The sequence below is a fragment of the Salmo salar genome, chromosome 09 (assembly GCF_965601325.2).
Source record: "Salmo salar chromosome 09, fSalSal1, whole genome shotgun sequence".
NCBI classification, from domain to species: Eukaryota; Metazoa; Chordata; class Actinopteri; order Salmoniformes; family Salmonidae; genus Salmo; species Salmo salar.
In genome coordinates, this window is record NC_138299.1 from 83,314,034 (window position 1) to 83,331,197 (window position 17,164).

Below are 17,164 nucleotides of genomic sequence, written 5' to 3' on the forward strand. Positions count from 1 at the left end.
CCCATGAGACACACAGCCTAGGGGTTAGGGGAGGGTTAGGTCGGCCGGGATGCCCCTGTCCCAATGCGCTCTAGCGACTCCTGTGGCGGGCCGGGTGCATGCATGCTGACATGGTCACCAGTTGTACAGTGTTTCCTCTGACACATTGGTGTGGCTGGCTTCCGGGTTAAGCAAGCAGTGTGTCAAGAAGCAGTGCAGAGGGTCGTGTTTCGGAGGACGCATAGCTCTCTCCCGTATCCGTACGGGAGTTGCAGCAATGGGACAAGACTGTAACTACCAACTGGATATCATGAAAAAAGGGGTTAAAAAAAGATTTGTTCTTAGACTATAATGACATTCTGGACATGGCAGAGGTAACTGAAAAGCCATGAAATTACTGTTACATTGCTCACAATTACAAAGATCTTACCAGATGTATGTGTTATTCTCTGTCATTGAAGGGCTTTCAGGTGGCCCTCCACTGTGAACCAGTGGTGTCTCCGAAGATGTTCCTGCAGCAGCTGAAACAAGTGTTCGAATTTATCAACACCTCCGCTCTAAACCCAACTGATCAACTATAACAACATTTGATTCTATATTATTTTGTTTTTCATTTCTTTATTTATTCATTTGAAATTGTATCGCTAATAATTGGATTAACACCTGGAAGACATATCTACTACTGCGTTCGCTGTTCCTGTATTGACCTGATTGTGAAATGACCAGTAAATTAGATACTATAGCCTAGGTCTGAATGTAGGTCAAAGTGCGTCACAGATAAATCTGTCTGAAGAATATTAGAGCCATATCGTTGGTTGACCTTTACATTCTGTAGTGTTGATCTTTCAATTCTAGTGGTTAGAAACAAAGACAATTTCTATCTCATCCTAAACTAACATTATACAAATAATGTAATAAACAATAAAGAAATCATTGGATGTTTTTGGACATTGGACTACTTGAGTTGTTTGATGTGGCTGCATACCTAGGTAGCTTCTCATGCCACCTTCCTGGGCTCTTCTAGGCTCTCCAACAAAAAAACTTAACAGCGTATGTGGCTACCAGTGTTGCCAACAAATTTTCAGGGTAAGTTGCTAGAGGCAGGTTGAATTGTTGCTAAAAGTTGCTAAATGACGTTGTGATGTCATTGCGTGATAACGTACAACTGCGTAATTACGTAAAATACACAATAACGTTACTCAAATTGACTGGCCATCTCGGCAAAAAATATGATTTGACATTTGTTCAGGTACAGACTCCCACTCTTTTCTGTACTTCTGGCTGTACAATTTTGATTGAGACATGTTGATTGATGTTGTAAGTTCTGTTCAAGATCAAACATTCGTGACCAACTATATTCGTTGGCTTTGGCTTGTCGAACCCGTACTACTGTTGCTGCAGTCAGCCAACAATGATTTGCTATTTGCTGAAATTGCTGCTGGCTGTGCACGAGCTGAGCGCCTGCTGGTGACGTCACTCACAATGCACTTTTGCAGCCAGGCACGTGTGTTGTGACTGAGTGTGAGACAGATAAAATAGTTTTTGTGTCATTTAGAGGGAAAATGCATGCATTTTAGCGTTTGAGTCACTTTTCAAAAGTTGCTAAAAGTTCAAAATACATTTTGGAAAGTAGCTAAATTTGTTGCTAGGTGCTGTTTGAAAACAAAGTTGCCAGGGTAGTCTGAAAAGTTGCTAAATCTAGCAACAAAATTGCTAAATTGGCATCACTGGTGGCTACTGGCGATCAAAAGTGAAACTCTTGGAGGACAGCATTATAAGTGCCCGCTAGGTGGCACTATTCCATTAGGGGGGTTTGGAGCATGTAAAACAGCTTGTCCAACGTAATGCTCCACCTACCTAGAGATGCTTTAGTGTGTCAAAAGCATTCGGGAAGTAGGCTATTGGGCTACAATAAAAAGGAGACACTAAAGAATCCGAAAATGCAACCTCCTCCCAGAAAGGTAAGAATTTTACAAGAATTTGCAATAACAACTTACATTTGTTTAACTTCACAATTATGTCAAACGACATGAACTGTGGCAAGTGGCAATGCTATAGAGAGGTTGAAATACGTTGAAAGTACCTCCGACATCTCTATTCTATTTTAATTTCCCACAATTGTGAAGTTTCTGAAAATTTAAGTTGTTATTGCGAATTATTTCACAAGAGGTCAACTGTTTAATAGAAAATGTCTAGAAAAGTCCTACTCCTGTGAAGTAGTCTTAATTTGAACTTGGTCGTTTTCACTTGTGGCATTTTCGTAGGTTACAAGTAATGATGTCAGCATCCTTATGATGCTCAACGCACATTTTGCACCATTAATTCTGCTATTGCTTATATTCTAATGTCCACAATAACACAGAGAGAAAGAGAGCGATAGAGAGTTAATGAATTAACATAGTTCCGACACGGAGCCTGTACATGCACTAAGTGGCTACTAGTTCTCTGATGTTGCAGACTCTGACCTTAAGACGGAAGTCTTCAGCTGAGGCGGACTGTGACAAAAATTCAGCACTGGCATTTAAGCCACATCGCCTCGCCCTCACCCCCATAAATATCATATACCCCTAAACATTTTTTAGAACCGCCCCTGTTATTGGTAATGGTGAGAGGTTAGCATGTCTTGTGGGTATGATCTTTGAGCATCTGTAACTTTCTCACTCATCATTCAGATTTCAGTCATGATTATCCATTAATCATGGTAGCATCCACATTAATGTAGAAGTGTTTAGAAACATATTCTTATTTACAATAAAAGTGACTCCAAAATCTCACAATGCATTATGTACCATTAATTTATATTCGGCACAAAATAATCTGAAACACAACCAAAACAAACTGCAAATGCATCCATCATTGGTAGAGTCACAAGCTTGATGTAGTCATTGCATGCTATGAATATGGGACCAGATACTACACTTCATGCTATAAATATGGGACCAGATACTACACTTCATGCTATGAATATGGGACCAGATACTACACTTCATGCTATGAATATGGGACCAGATACTACACTTCATGCTATGAATATGGGACCAGATACTACACTTTAAGCTATGAATATGGGACCAGATATACAACTTTTGACTACTTTAATACACATATACAGTTGAAGTCGGAAGTGTACATACACCTTAGCCAAATACATTTAAACTCAGTTTTTCACAATTCCTGACATTTAATCCTAGTAAAAAGTCCCTGTCTTAGGTCAGTTAGGATCACCACTTTATTTTAAGAATGTGAAATGTCAGAATAATAGTAGAGAGAATGATTAATTTCAGCTTTTATTTCTTCCATCACATTCCCAGTGGGTCAGAAGTTTACATGCACTCAATTAGTATTTGGTAGCATTGCCTGTAAATTGTTTAACTTGGGTCAAACGTTTTGGGTAGCCTTCCACAAGCTTCCCACAATAAGTTGGGTGAATTTTGGCCCATTCCCCCTGACAGAGCTGGTGTAACGGAGTCAGGTTTGTAGGCCTCCTTGCTCGCACACACTTTTTCAGTTCTGCCCACAAATGTTCTATAGGATTGAAGTCAGGGCTTTGTGATGGCCACTCCAATACCTTGACTTTGCTGTCCTTAAGCCATTTTGCCACAACTTTGGAAGTATGCTTTGGGTCATTGTCCATTTGGAAGACCCATTTGCGACCAAGCTTTAACTTCCTGGCTGATGTCTTGATGTTGCTTCAATATATCCACATAATTTTCCTCTCTCATGATGCCATCTATTTTGTGAAGTGCACCAGTCCCTCCTGGAGAAAAGGACCCCCACAACATGATGCTGCCACCCCCGTGCTTCACGGTTGGTATGGTGTTCTTCGGCTTGCAAGCCTCCCCCTTTTTCCTCCGAACATAACGATGGTCATTATGGCCAAACAGTTCTATTTTTGTTTAATCAGACCAGAAGAACATTTCTCCAAAAAGTACAATCTTTGTTCCCATGTGCAGTTGCAAACCGTAGTCTGGCTTTTTTTATGGCGGTTTTTGAGCAGTGGCTTCTTCCTTGCTGAGCAGCCTTTCAGGTTATGTCGATATAGGACTCGTTTAACTGTGGATATAGATACTTTCGTACCTGTTTCCTCCAGCATCTTCACAAGGTCCTTTGCTGTTGTTCTGGGATTGATTTGCACTTTTCGCACCAAGGTACGTTTATCTCTAGGAGACAGAAAGCGTCTCCTTCCTGAGCGGTATGACAGCTGCGTGGTCCCATGGTGTTTATACTTGCGTACTATTGTTTGTACAGCTGAACGTGGTACCTTCAGGCATTTGGAAATTGCTCCCAAGGATGAACCAGACTTGTGGAGGTCTACAATTCTTTTTCTGAGAACTTGACTGATTTCTTTCGATTTTCCCATGATGTCAAGCAAAGAGGCACTGAGTTTGAAGGTAGGCCTTGAAATACATCCACAGGTACGCCTCCAATTGACTCAAATGATGTCAATTAGCCTATCAGAAGCTTCTAAAGCCATGACATCATTTACTGGAATTTTCCAAGCTGTTTAAAGGCACAGTCAAGTTAGTGTACGTAAACTTCTGACCCACTGGAATTGTGATACAGTGAATTATAAGTGAAATAATGTGTATGTAAACAATTGTTGGAGAAATGACTTGTGTCATGCACAAAGTAGATGTCCTAACCGACTTGCCAAAACTATAGTTTGTTAACAAGAAATTTGTGGAGTGGTTGAAAAACAAGTTTTAATGACTCCAACCTAAGTGTATGTAAACTTCCGACTTCAACTGTACACTAAGTATACAAAACATTAAGAACACTTTCCATGACAGACTGACCAGGACTGTCACTTGTTAAATCCACTTCAATCAGTGTAGATGCAGGGGAGACAGGTTAAAGAAATATTTTTAAGCCTTGAGACAATTGAGAGATGGATTGAGTATGTGTGCCATTCAGAGGGTGAATGGGCAAGACAAAACAATGTAAGTGCCTTTGAACGGGGTATGGTAGTAGGTGCCAGGCACACTGTTTTCTATCAAGAACTGCAATGCCGCTGGGTTTTTAATGCTCAAAAGTTTCCAGTGTGTATCAAGAATGGTCCACCACCCAAGGGACATTCAGTCAACTTGACACAACTGTGGGAAGCATTGGAATCAACATGGGCCAACATCCCTGCGGAACGATTTCGACACATTGTAGAGTCCTTGCCCTGTGGAATACTACGTAGAAGAAGTGCTGTGATTTCTAAACGGTTCATCCGATATGGATAAGAACTACCTGTAATTAAAGCTGACAGTCTGCACTTAACCTCAGTCATTGTATAATTTCAAATCAAAAGTCCGGGAATACAGAGACAAAACAACAAAACATTTTATCTGTCCCAATACTTTTGGACCTCACTGTAAATTATAATCACTTCTTTTTATTGACTGGATAGTTTGTACTGTTTACAACAGCTGTATACCTGTGCACGTGACGAATAAACTTTGATTTTATTTAATCCCGGTGCTGGCCGTTCCTGATACAGGTATGTGTCACTGTTTTAATTGACAGGTGAAGGAGACCCAGCAGGTGAAGATGGCCTTTGCGGAGCAAGTGGGGCGGCTGCAGAGCAAACAGCAGCAGGAGGTAGAACTCCTGGAGGACATCAGGTGTGACCATCCTGTCCCACCCTGCCCCATCCTCCCTACCTGTCTCTGCTATACCCTGCTATACCCTGCATCACCCTACCCCACCCTGTCCCACCCCCTACCCTACCCTGCTCCTGCTTGTCAGAAGCCTGTGTTTGTATAATACATACTGTACATATTTGATAATATTGTGTGTAAGACTCCAGTGTAATCACATCAAGAACCAATAGACACTAACGATGCTGAGTGAAACAGAAGGATTTATGAACACATCTTCAGATGTCTAGCATGTGGTCAGGCCTCCTGGGTGTTTACAGAGGTATATGCTGACTAATGCTCTCTGACAATTATCTCTCGGAGATATATAGATGATCTAATTACTGCCTGAATGCAGTTCACTGACATATCCTAGATGTGATGTTTATTTTTCTCTGTCCAGGTCCTTCAGTAAACAGCGTGCTGCCATAGAACAAGAGTACAGTCAGGTGAGAGGCCTCCCATAATACTGATGCTGATTGACAAGCCGTGGTCCGGACCCACTGGGCACACACTGGTTGAATCAACATTGTTTCAACGAAACGTGGAATTGACGTTGAATTGACATCTGTGCCCGGTTGGGTGTATGTCCGTGTCTTATGGGGGGCACAGTAAACCATGTGATACGACCTTGGGACATCTTGTAGAGTGGCGTATCATTGAGCTGAAATGGGGTTGGAGTATTTAGACACGAACCTGTTCTGAGTGTTTTTGGTAGCATCCTCGCAACAACTATTTTAAGCAACACTCTTACCACCCTCCTCCCCACATTAAAAGCATTACTCAAAGCACTTATCTTGAATGTTTTGAAATGGAACGCATTCAGATATTGATTCAGATATTAGTGAGTATTTCAGGGACCTAGGTGTTGTCCATAAGCAAGGCAGGGGAATAGAACCAGAAACAACAGTTATAATTATGTCCCATATTGTACTGTAGTGCTGATGTCCCATTGGATGTTTCCCCATGGAGTTATCCTTGGTGTACGTCATTCTGATAAGATTTACATAATAGGGTGTTTGATAAGCTGATAACTTCATTAAATGTCTGTGGAAATGTCTGCTTTAGATGCACTGAACTGACCCTTTTCTAACATGCCTAGCTGGGTTATATCTACTGTAGTAACTTCCTGTAGTGTCTGACATAAGTGCATTCCTATTGAGTCTCCTATCCACATGTTGCCGTGGACTTTGAACTTGCCTCTGACCATTGTGGTTTCTAGTTAGTTTCCGTAGTGAAATGAGTGTCCTGTGATGCTGTCCCTTGGTTCTGTTGGTCGTTAACAATGCATTAACATTGGACCTATGGAGTAGGTTTAACAGTTGTAATAATGTTAACCTACACACTCAGACCAGTGTTTTCACCTCAGACCCTTGCACCATGGGGAATGTAGCAGGGTGGCGATGGTGAAACAAGGGCCTGTGAAGCGATCCCTCCACATCTGAAAAGTTCAGAATAAAAGTGGTCTGTGGCTTTAGTACTACTGGTGGCTGGCGCGTATCGGCTCTGCTATTTGATGTCTTGGTGAGAAGGAGCCAGTGTGTTTCTGAGCCAAGCTCCTGGATCACTTCTCTGAAGTCAGCAGTGAGTTAATCTGAAACAGGAAGTGAACACTGGATAGGGCTGTTTTCACTGGGGTGTTGATGTTCCACCAGGGGTCTTGAGGGCAGAGCTTCTAGTATTGATAAAAAAAAAACTCTGCTTTTCGCTCCAAATCTACATGTTATCCTGTACACAAAAACAAGACATGTTCACTTTAGGCTGGGCCCTGCACTTGCACTCCAAAACAAATTCATATTTATGGGTTACAACAAGGTTTATAAGGTGAATGTCATGAAATATCCTTAATTGTGTTTCCTGTCATCTTTAATAAAATATATCCTTCTCTCTCAGGCCCTCCAGAGGCTGGCCGTACAGTTCCAGAGGAAAGACTGGCAAAGAGGCAAGGGAGACTCTTTGAACTCTGGGTAACCTATCAGAAGCTTGATAGTTTGATCCCACAACATGTTAATGACCTTTTTACTCTCAGCCATTCGAACCCCCATTTTTTTGTAAAACAAGTTACATTCAGGGTTTCATAAACATATATGAAGGAAATATCTGTCAAATACTGTAATTATTCATAATTGAAGATGCTCCTGTCACTAATCACACAGTCTAACATCAGGGGATGCCATAGTGCTGGTGTAGTAACACCGCTCTCTTTCTGTGTGTGTGTATACTGCCAGGAGTGTGTTTGCTGTGTGGAGGTCTCTGATTGAGGCCACGGCACAGAGTGGAGTGTGTCGTCTCACGGCAGCCGACGGATATCGCTCACTCACTGCCGACGCTCTGAAGAGCCTGAGGGCAGCCAAGGAGCTGAAAGCCAAGAGGGTGAGCTGAGCTGTGCAGTGGCTTATTGGAGGATACACTGAAATAATGTATGATCCACATTGCAGTGCAGCCTCGTCTGAGTAACCAGAAAGAAGAAAATGCATGTTTTTAGACTAATCTATTTTCACAAAAGTAGTGCAGCATTCACAACTGTACATTTTCTTCATCAGGCTTCACTAAGCTGAGAACATTGTGTAGAAATGGTTTTTGAGTTTTTGGTTTTCTTTGATTTATCTACAGCTTGAACACACACACATCAAGCCTACTAGAATTCATCTACTCAGATTTTCAGTAGACCTCCCACATTTTTTTTTTGGGGGGGGGGTGCCCTTACTTAAAAAAAGAATGACCATAGGGGGATATAGGTTAAAAGAGTGCAGCTTATGATAGCCTCCTCCTTATGAAAATTATTAAATTATGTAACCGGAGCATGTTGTCTTAAAGAAAAAAAATCCACTCCAAAACAATATTTTAGTTTTTTTTCTCCATTAGTCCTCTCTTGATACAGTCCTAAAAATGTTTTGCATGTCAGCAGTCAAGTTTTCTAGATTATTGGTCTTTCAGGAAGCGTCACTTGCCACATCATGAAAAAATACAAATTAGGTCGATTTTGAGTGGAGTTTTCATGAAGCCCACAATGCCTCCATTCACAAAACCACACAACTCATTACCAGAGGTTTTCTCATGTCATACTTTCACTTTTTCTTGAGGAGGGAAATACATTCTAAGACAATCTAACATAAACAGCCAAAGCGTTTCATTTTCTCTATACCTTATTAGGAAAGGCACCAAATTGATCAGTACTTACTGACGACTTCCTCTCGACCTTTATGCTACTTTGTGGTAGTTGTTGTTAATGACAGAGAATCAAACAAAGCAGGAACATGAGTCACTTGTTAGCTTTGAAAATATTGTGATCTAAAGGTTACTATTCAAGCAGTGGAAAACCCTGGAAAACCCCTTACACTTGTACAGCCTTGACCTCCACATGCTACATGCACTGTTAAACTACGGACCGTATTTATCATTTAAAACATTGCCTTTCGCACAACGTAACCAGCATTGAATCTATTGGATTTGTTGAATCTGTCAATCTAGAGACAGTTTGACGTACAGTGAGGGAAAAAAGTATTTGATCCCCTGCTGATTTTGTACGTTTGCCCACTGACAAAGAAATGATCAGTCTATAATTTTAATGGTAGGTTTATTTGAACAGTGAGAGACAGAATAATAACAAAAAAATCCAGAAAAAGCATGTCAAAAATGTTATAAATTGATTTGTATTTTATTTAGGGAAATAAGTATTTGACCCCCTCTCAATCAGAAAGATTTCTGGCTCCCAGGTGTCTTTTATACAGGTAACGAGCTGAGATTAGGAGCACACTCTCAAAGGGAGTGCTCCTAATCTCAGCTTGTTACCTGTATAAAAGACACCTGTCCACAGAAGCAATCAATCAATCAGATTTCAAACTCTCCACCATGGCCAAGACCAAAGGGCTCTCCGAGGATGTCAGGGACAAGATTGTAGACCTACACAAGGCTGGAATGGGCTACAAGACCATCGCCAAGCAGCTTGGTGAGAAGGTGATAACAGTTGGTGCGATTATTCGCAAATGGAAGAAACACAAAAGAACTGTCAATCTCCCTCGGCCTGGGGCTTCATGCAAGATCTCACCTCGTGGAGTTGCAATGATCATGAGAACGGTGAGGAATCGGCCCAGAACTACACGGGAGGATCTTGTCAATGATCTCAAGGCAGCTGGGATCATAGTCACCAAGAAAACAATTGGTAACACACTACGCCGTGAAGAACTGAAATCCTGTAGCGCCCGCAAGGTCCCCCTGCTCAAGAAAGCACATATACATGCCCGTCTGAAGTTTGCCATTGAACATCTGAATGATTCAGAGGACAACTGGGTGAAAGTGTTGTGGTCAGATGAGACCAAAATGGAGCTCTTTGGCATCAACTCAACTCGCCGTGTTTGGAGGAGGAGGAATGCTGCCTATGACCCCAAGAACACCATCCCCACCGTCAAACATGGAGGTGGAAACATTATACTTTGGGGGTGTTTTTCTGCTAAGGGGACAGGACAACTTCACCGCATCAGAGGGACGATGGACGGGGCCATGTACCGTCAAATCTTGGGTGAGAACCTCCTTCCCTCAGCCAGGGCATTGAAAATGGGTCGTGGATGGGTATTCCAGCATGACAATGACCAAAACACACGGCCAAGGCAACAAAGGAGTGGCTCAAGAAGAAGAACATTAAGGTCCTGGAGTGGCCTAGCCAGTCTCTAGACCTTAATCCCATAGAAAATCTGTGGAGAGAGCTGAAGGTTCGAGTTGCCAAACGTCAGCCTCGAAACCTTAATGACTTGGAGAAGATCTGCCAAGAGGAGTGGGACAAAATCCCTCCTGAGATGTGTGCAAACCTGGTGGCCAACTACAAGAAATGTCTGACCTCTGATTGCCAACAAGGGTTTTGCCACCAAGTACTAAGTCATGTTTTGCAGAGGGGTCAAATACTTATTTCCCTCATTAAAATGCAAATAATTTTATAACATTTTTGACATGCGTTTTTCTGGACTTTTTTGTTGTTATTCTGTCTCTCACTGTTTAAATAAACCTACCATTAAAATTATAGACTGATAATTTCTTTGTCAGTGGGCAAATGTACAAAATCAGCAGGGGATCAAATACTTTTTTCCCTCACTGTAGTTTAAATGCAGTGAGTTCCTCCTTCAGTTACCCCTATACGCTGTTCCGTCCATACATATTGTTGTATTACATTTGTAATAATATGATGCGTTGTGTTGCCCTACAGGGTCTAGAGCAGCTGCAGAGGGTACAGGGTGAGGTAGTGGATGCACTACGAGAGCTCCACAAGGTCAAGAAGAGATACTACCAACTGAGTCACATGGCTAACGTGGCCAGGGAGAAAGCTGCTGATGCACAGGCCAAGTAAGTGTGAGCCTGGTCAAAAGTAGTGCTCTATGTAGGGAATAGGTTGATTTGGGATGGAGTTTGTCTGTTTTTACGATCAGTGTGCAATATCCATCCATATACTGTATGTTATACCAGGGATGGGCAACTGGCGGCACGTGGTCCCCCTTTTGTAAACAATTAAAAAGATGAATTCATTAAAATATATTTAATTTTTTGGGGGGGACTCAGTTGGGGTCTGAACTTACTGTTGAGAGTTAGAATAATAGAATATACAAGGTGCAATTTCAAAATGTGGTTGTGCATCAGCAGTCACTAAATTAGCCCATATCAGCAACTTTCTTTTAGATTCGTAAATTAATCTAGCCCCAGCTATCTAAACTTTTAGTAAGCATGGTCGAATTACCAACCATTGATCATCAGTTTTCATATTATAAACTGCAAACATTTCTCTCTGCCCCATGGCAAAATGAGTAGAATTGCATGAAAGGAGTTATAAAATTGTTTTTAGTTTTATTGTTAATTTCCTGCAATCATCTTCGCTGCCACGAGGTTGGCTGCTAAAATGTTTTGCTCGCAAGGTGGGGGTATGGATGTGGGTACGCAGACCCACCAGCCACTGTGGCCCCTCATGATGAGTTCCATTTTTTTGTGGCTCCCACCCCATCAAAGTTGCCCATCCCTGTGTTAGACAAAAGCCCAAATGAAACCATATCTATTTTCATTGATTTTCCAGTAATACTCTTACTCTAGCCCTGCTTTGTTCCCATGTGACAGCCTTAAAGGTCCAATGCAGACGTTTTTATCTCAATATCAAATTATTTCTGGGTAACAATGAAGTACCTTACTGTGATAATTTTTTTATTAAAATGGCCAAAAATAGCTTCTGTGATGTTTTAAATACATTTTCAACCTTTCTAATCGTATAGTATCCACAGATTGTGAGCTAAAGATAAAAGCCATTCCTACGAGTATTGTCATATTATTTATTGACTGACCAAATCGCCCAAAACTGCTATTTGTAAGGTTCATTTTAAGTGAAGGTTGTGATTTTTTTTTTTTTTTTTACCATTCCTGAACCTGTGACTAGCAACAAGCTACATAGGGGCAATATCAGAATAAATGATCTAGTGATTCTGTCTCTTCGCAGCAAAATCTACAGAGCTGAGATTGTTGTATGCCCCATATACAGTGCCCTCGGAAAGTATTCAGACCCCTTGACTTTTTCCACATTTTCTTAGGTTACAGCCTTATTCTAAAATTGATTAAATTTTTTTCCCCCCTCATCAATATACATACAATACCCCATAATGACCAAGCAAAAACTGTTTAAAAAAAAAATAAAATTAAACTGAAATATCACATTTACATAAGTATTCAGACCCTTTACTTAGAACTTTGTTGAAGCACCTTTGAAAGCGATTACAGCCTCGAGTCTTCTTGGGTATGACGCTACAAGCTTGGCACACCTGTATTTGGGGAGTTTATCCCATTCTTCTCTGCAGATCCTCTCAAGCTCTGTCAGGTTGGATGGGGAGCGTCGCTGCACAGCTATTTTCAGGTCTCTCCAGAGATGTTCGATCGGGTTCAAGTCTGGGCTCTGGCTGGGCCACTCAAGACATTGAGACTTGTCCTGAAGCCACTCCTGCGTTGTCTTGACTGTGTGCTTAGGGTCGTTATCCTGTTGGAAGGTGAACCTTCGCCCAAATCCGAGGTACTGAGCGCTCTGGAGCAGGTTTTCATCAAGGATCTCTCTGTACTTTGCTCCGTTCATCTTTGCCTCCATGCTGACTAGTCTCCCAGTCCCTGCCGCTGAAAAACATCCCCACAGCATGATGCTGCCAACACCATGCTTCACCGTAGGGATGGTGGCAGGTTTCCTCCAGACGTGACACTAGACATTCAGGCCAAAGAGTTCAATCTTGGTTTCATCATACCAGAAAATCTTGTTTCTCATGATCTGAGAGTCTTTAAGTGCCTTTTGGCATACTCCAAGCGGGCTGTTATGTGCCTTTTACTGAGGAGTGGCTTCCGTCTGGTCACTCTACCATAAAGGCCTGATTGATGGGGTGCTGCAGAGATGGTTGTCCTTCTGGAAGGTTCTCCCATCTCCACAGAGGAACTCTAGAGCTCTGTCAGATTGACCATCGGGTTCTTGGTCACCTCCCTGACAAAGGCCCTTCTCCCCCGACGGCTCAATTTGGAAGAGTCTTGGTGGCTCCAAACTTCATCCATTTAAGAATGATGGAGGCCCTTGTGTTCTTTGGGACCTTCAATGCTGCAGAAATGTTTTGGTACCCTTCCCCAGACCTGTGCCTCGACACAATCCTGTCTCGGAGCTCTACGAACAATTTCTCCGACCTCATGGCTTGGTTTTTGCTCTGACATGCACTGTCAACTGTGGGACCTTATATAGACAGGTGTGTGCCTTTCCAAATAATTTCCAATCAATTTAATTTACGACAGGTGGACTCCAGAAACATCTCAAGGATGATCAATGGAAACAGGATGCATCTGAGCTCAATTTCGAGTCTCGTAGCAAAGGGTCTGAATACTTATGTAAATAAGGTATTTCTGGTTTTTATTTGTTATAAATTTGTAAAAACCTGTTTTCGCTTTGTCTTTGTGGGATATTGTGTGTTGATTGCTGAGATTTTTTTTATTTTTTTAACATTTAATCCATTTTAGAATAAGGCTGTAACATAACAAAATGTGGAAAAAGTGAATACTTTCTGTTGGTGGCAAGAATTTTGTATATTAATTTAAATTGAAAAACTCTAAGTGTTGAATCAAGTGTTGTTTTTTTGTACAACGGACAGCCTTGTTTTACTCCTCTTAAAAGCTCAATACTTTCTGAGAAGTAACCATTATTTACTATTTTGCATCTGGGATTGCTGTACATAACTTTAACCTATTGTATAAGAGATTCACCGAAATTAAAGTAGCCGTACTTTATCAAACGCCTTTTAAAAATTTGCTATGAAGACCAGGCCTGGTATCTTTGATGTTTCATAATGTTCAATTGTTTCAAGTAATTGTCGTATATTATCTCCAATATATTGTCCATGTAAAAAAATAGTATCAGGATTAACAATATCTGGTCAAACTTTTTTTATTCTATGGGCTATGCATTTCGCCAGGATTTGTGTAAGAGGCCTCCAGTTTTTTAAATGGACTGGATCTTTATACTTACCACCTGTGTCCTGTTTTAGTAGTAATGAAATCAGACCTTCTTGTTGAGTACCTGAAAGTCTACCATTTCTTTTCCAATATCCCCGTCCACGTGGAAATTCTGTACGAGTTATATGGTTGCCAATTAGATGGTGGTCGCATTCGGTCTCTTATTAATCCCTTTTTAAACTGTTGATGCCAGCAAGATTGAGACCAGGAAGTAATCAATACAGCTAGCTTGATTAACCCTCCTCCATGTATATCTCACTAGGTCAGGATTTTCCACCTCCATATATCCACTAGTTCTAATGTATCCATGATCTTCATGATCTCCTTAACTGCTTGAGGGTGATAGTTTGTAGTGTGATTTCCTTTACGATTATCATAATCTCCCACCATAATAATAGATTCATTTGTTGCTTGTGAGCTCAGTAGATTATTATATATATTTCGAAGGAGTGTGGATCATCATTATTTGGCCCATATAGATTAATTAGACAGATCTGTTTTTGGTCCAATAGCATATTTAAAATAAACGATCTTCCTTGAGGATCTGTTTGCACAGTTTGCAAAATCGGATCAAAATGTGTATTAATTAGTATAATCACCCCTTTTGAGTTTCTTTCCCCATGACAATAATATATTTCTCCCTCCCAGTCCTTTTTCCACCCAACCTCATCTATATTTGTAGAGGGAGTTTCCTTTAAACAATAGATACTATATTCTTTCTCTTTTAGCCAGGTAAAAATTGATCTTCTTTTTTTATTATGTGCTAAGCCATAACAATTGTAACTGGCTATACTTATTTCCCCTCTTACCATAATGATACCAATGTTTCAATTATACTTACCACAACCAATAGTTGTATACTTACCATTAAAAAGCACCATGATGATTAAGTGTCCATATAGCTGTACAATAATATTTGCACTGTTAAGCATACTGTAGCTGCAACTTTGTAAACCGCCAATTGTCTTAACATTCCACCCACTAAAACGTCCCCCCATATCTAGGTCTGTTGACACTAAGACCATCAGACCATCTCCCTGACTCGTGACACACCTTTGCGTCCTAAGGCAAACCCTTGGCCGTCAATTGGCGTACACCAGAGGGAAATATCGGCAGTCCCATGAAAACATAATTCAATACTGCCACTAACACATTCAAAGCCCCGTAGGTCTATTGTATATCTATGAGGGTGCTTTAAGAGAACTAACCAAATAACATGGAAAACAGTCAGAAAATATTAATAGAAATAATAACAGCACAATATTATAAATGAATGCTCATATTTAGAAGGTCCTAGCAAGGCTATAAGCATGGCATCCCAGCCTGCTCAGTTCATTGGACCCAAAACATTTTTAAAGAGAAAACGACCTAAATATACAGTTGAAGTTGGAAGTTTACATACACCTTCGCCAAATACATTTAAACTCCGTTTTTCACAATCCCTGACATTTTAATCCTAGTAAAAATTCCCTGTTTTAGGTCAGTTAGGATTACCACTTTATTTTAGAATGTGAAATGTCAGAATAATAGTTGAGAGAATGATTTATTTCAGCTTTTATTTCTTTCATCACATTCCCAGTGGGTCAGAAGTTGACATGCACTCAATTAGTATTTGGTAGCATTGCCTGTAAATTGTTTAACTTGGGTCAAACGTTTTGGGTAGCCTTCCACAAGCTTCCCACAATAAATTGGGTGAATTTTGGCCCATTCCTCCTGACAGAGCTGGTGTAACAGTCAGGTTTGTAGGCTTCCTTTCTTGCACACGCTTTTTCAGTTCTGCCCACACATTTTCTATAGGATTGAGGTCAGGGCTTTGTGATGGCCACTCCAATACCTTGACTTTGTTGTCCTTAAGCCATTTTGCCACAACTTTGGAAGTATGCTTGGGGTTATTGTTCATTTGGAAGACCCATTTGCCACCAAGCTTTCTCATGATGCCATCTATTTTGTGAAGTGCACCAGTCCCTCCTGCAGCAAAGCACCCCCACAAAATGATGCTGCCACCCCCGTGCTTCACGGTTGGGATGGTGTTCTTCGGCTTGCAAGCCTCCCCTTTTTCGTCCAAACATAACAATGGTCATTATGGCCAAACAGTTCTATTTTTGTTTCATCAGACCAGAGGACATTTCTCCAAAAAGTACGGTCTTTGTCCCCATGTGCAGTTGCAAACGGTAGTCTGGCGGTTTTTGAGCAGTGGCTTCTTCCTTGCTGAGCGGCCTTTCAGGTTATGTTGATATAGGACTCGTTTTACTGTGGATATAGATACTTTTGTACCTTTTGTCCAGCATCTTCACAAGGTCCTTTGCTGTTGTTCTGGGATTGATTTGCACTTTTCGCACCAAGGTACGTTTATCTCTAGGAGACAGAACGCGTCTTCTTCCTGAGCGGTATGACGGCTGCGTGGTCCCATGGTGTTTATACTTGCGTACTATTGTTTGTACAGATGAACGTGGTACCTTCAGGCATTTGGAAATTGCTCCCAAGGATGAACCAGACTTGTGGAGGTCTACAATTCTTTTTCTGAAGTCTTGACTGATTTCTTTTGATTTTCCCATGATGTCAAGCAAAGAGGCACTGAGTTTGAAGGTTGGCCTTGAAATACATCCACAGATACACCTCCAATTGACTCAAATGATGTCAATTAGCCTATCAGAAGCTTCTAAAGCCATTACATAATTTTCTGGAATTTTACAAGCTGTTTAAAGGCACAGTCAACTTATTGTATGTAAACTTCTGACCCACTGGAATTGTGATACAGTGAAATAATCTGTCTGTAAACAATTGTTGGGAAAATGACTTGTGTCATGCACAAAGTAGATGTCCTAACCGACTTGCCAAAACTATAGTTTGTTAACAAGAAATTTGTGGAATGGTTGAAAAACAAGTTTTAATGACTCCAACCTAAGTGTATGTAAAGTTCTGACTTCAACTGTATATCGGAAGACCAGTTCTTTATGTCCATTACATGCTAGACATATATAATGAGGACTACATGAAATATATGTTTTATTCTGAGAAAAAGCAACATTGATTCTAACGGCTGCCATTAAACATTTGTCAAAGCA

The 17,164-nt window shown here is 40.9% G+C and overlaps 1 protein-coding gene across 2 annotated transcripts in view; it reads left to right on the forward strand.

Moving 5' to 3' along the window:
* The first annotated feature begins 1,498 nt into the window (after positions 1–1,498).
* LOC106611980 (F-BAR and double SH3 domains protein 1) overlaps positions 1,499–17,164 on the forward strand; it is a 31,871-nt gene continuing 16,205 nt past the window's right edge. For both annotated transcript variants that reach the window (XR_014378814.1, XM_014212720.3), the window contains exons 1-6: positions 1,499–1,940; positions 5,491–5,588; positions 6,007–6,052; positions 7,497–7,570; positions 7,832–7,976; positions 10,801–10,937. Coding sequence is in view for 1 of the 2 variants with exons in the window: in XM_014212720.3 (XP_014068195.1) it covers positions 1,824–1,940; positions 5,491–5,588; positions 6,007–6,052; positions 7,497–7,570; positions 7,832–7,976; positions 10,801–10,937 (617 nt within the window). In the remaining variant the exon portion in view is untranslated. The remainder of the gene's footprint in view (positions 1,941–5,490; positions 5,589–6,006; positions 6,053–7,496; positions 7,571–7,831; positions 7,977–10,800; positions 10,938–17,164) is intronic.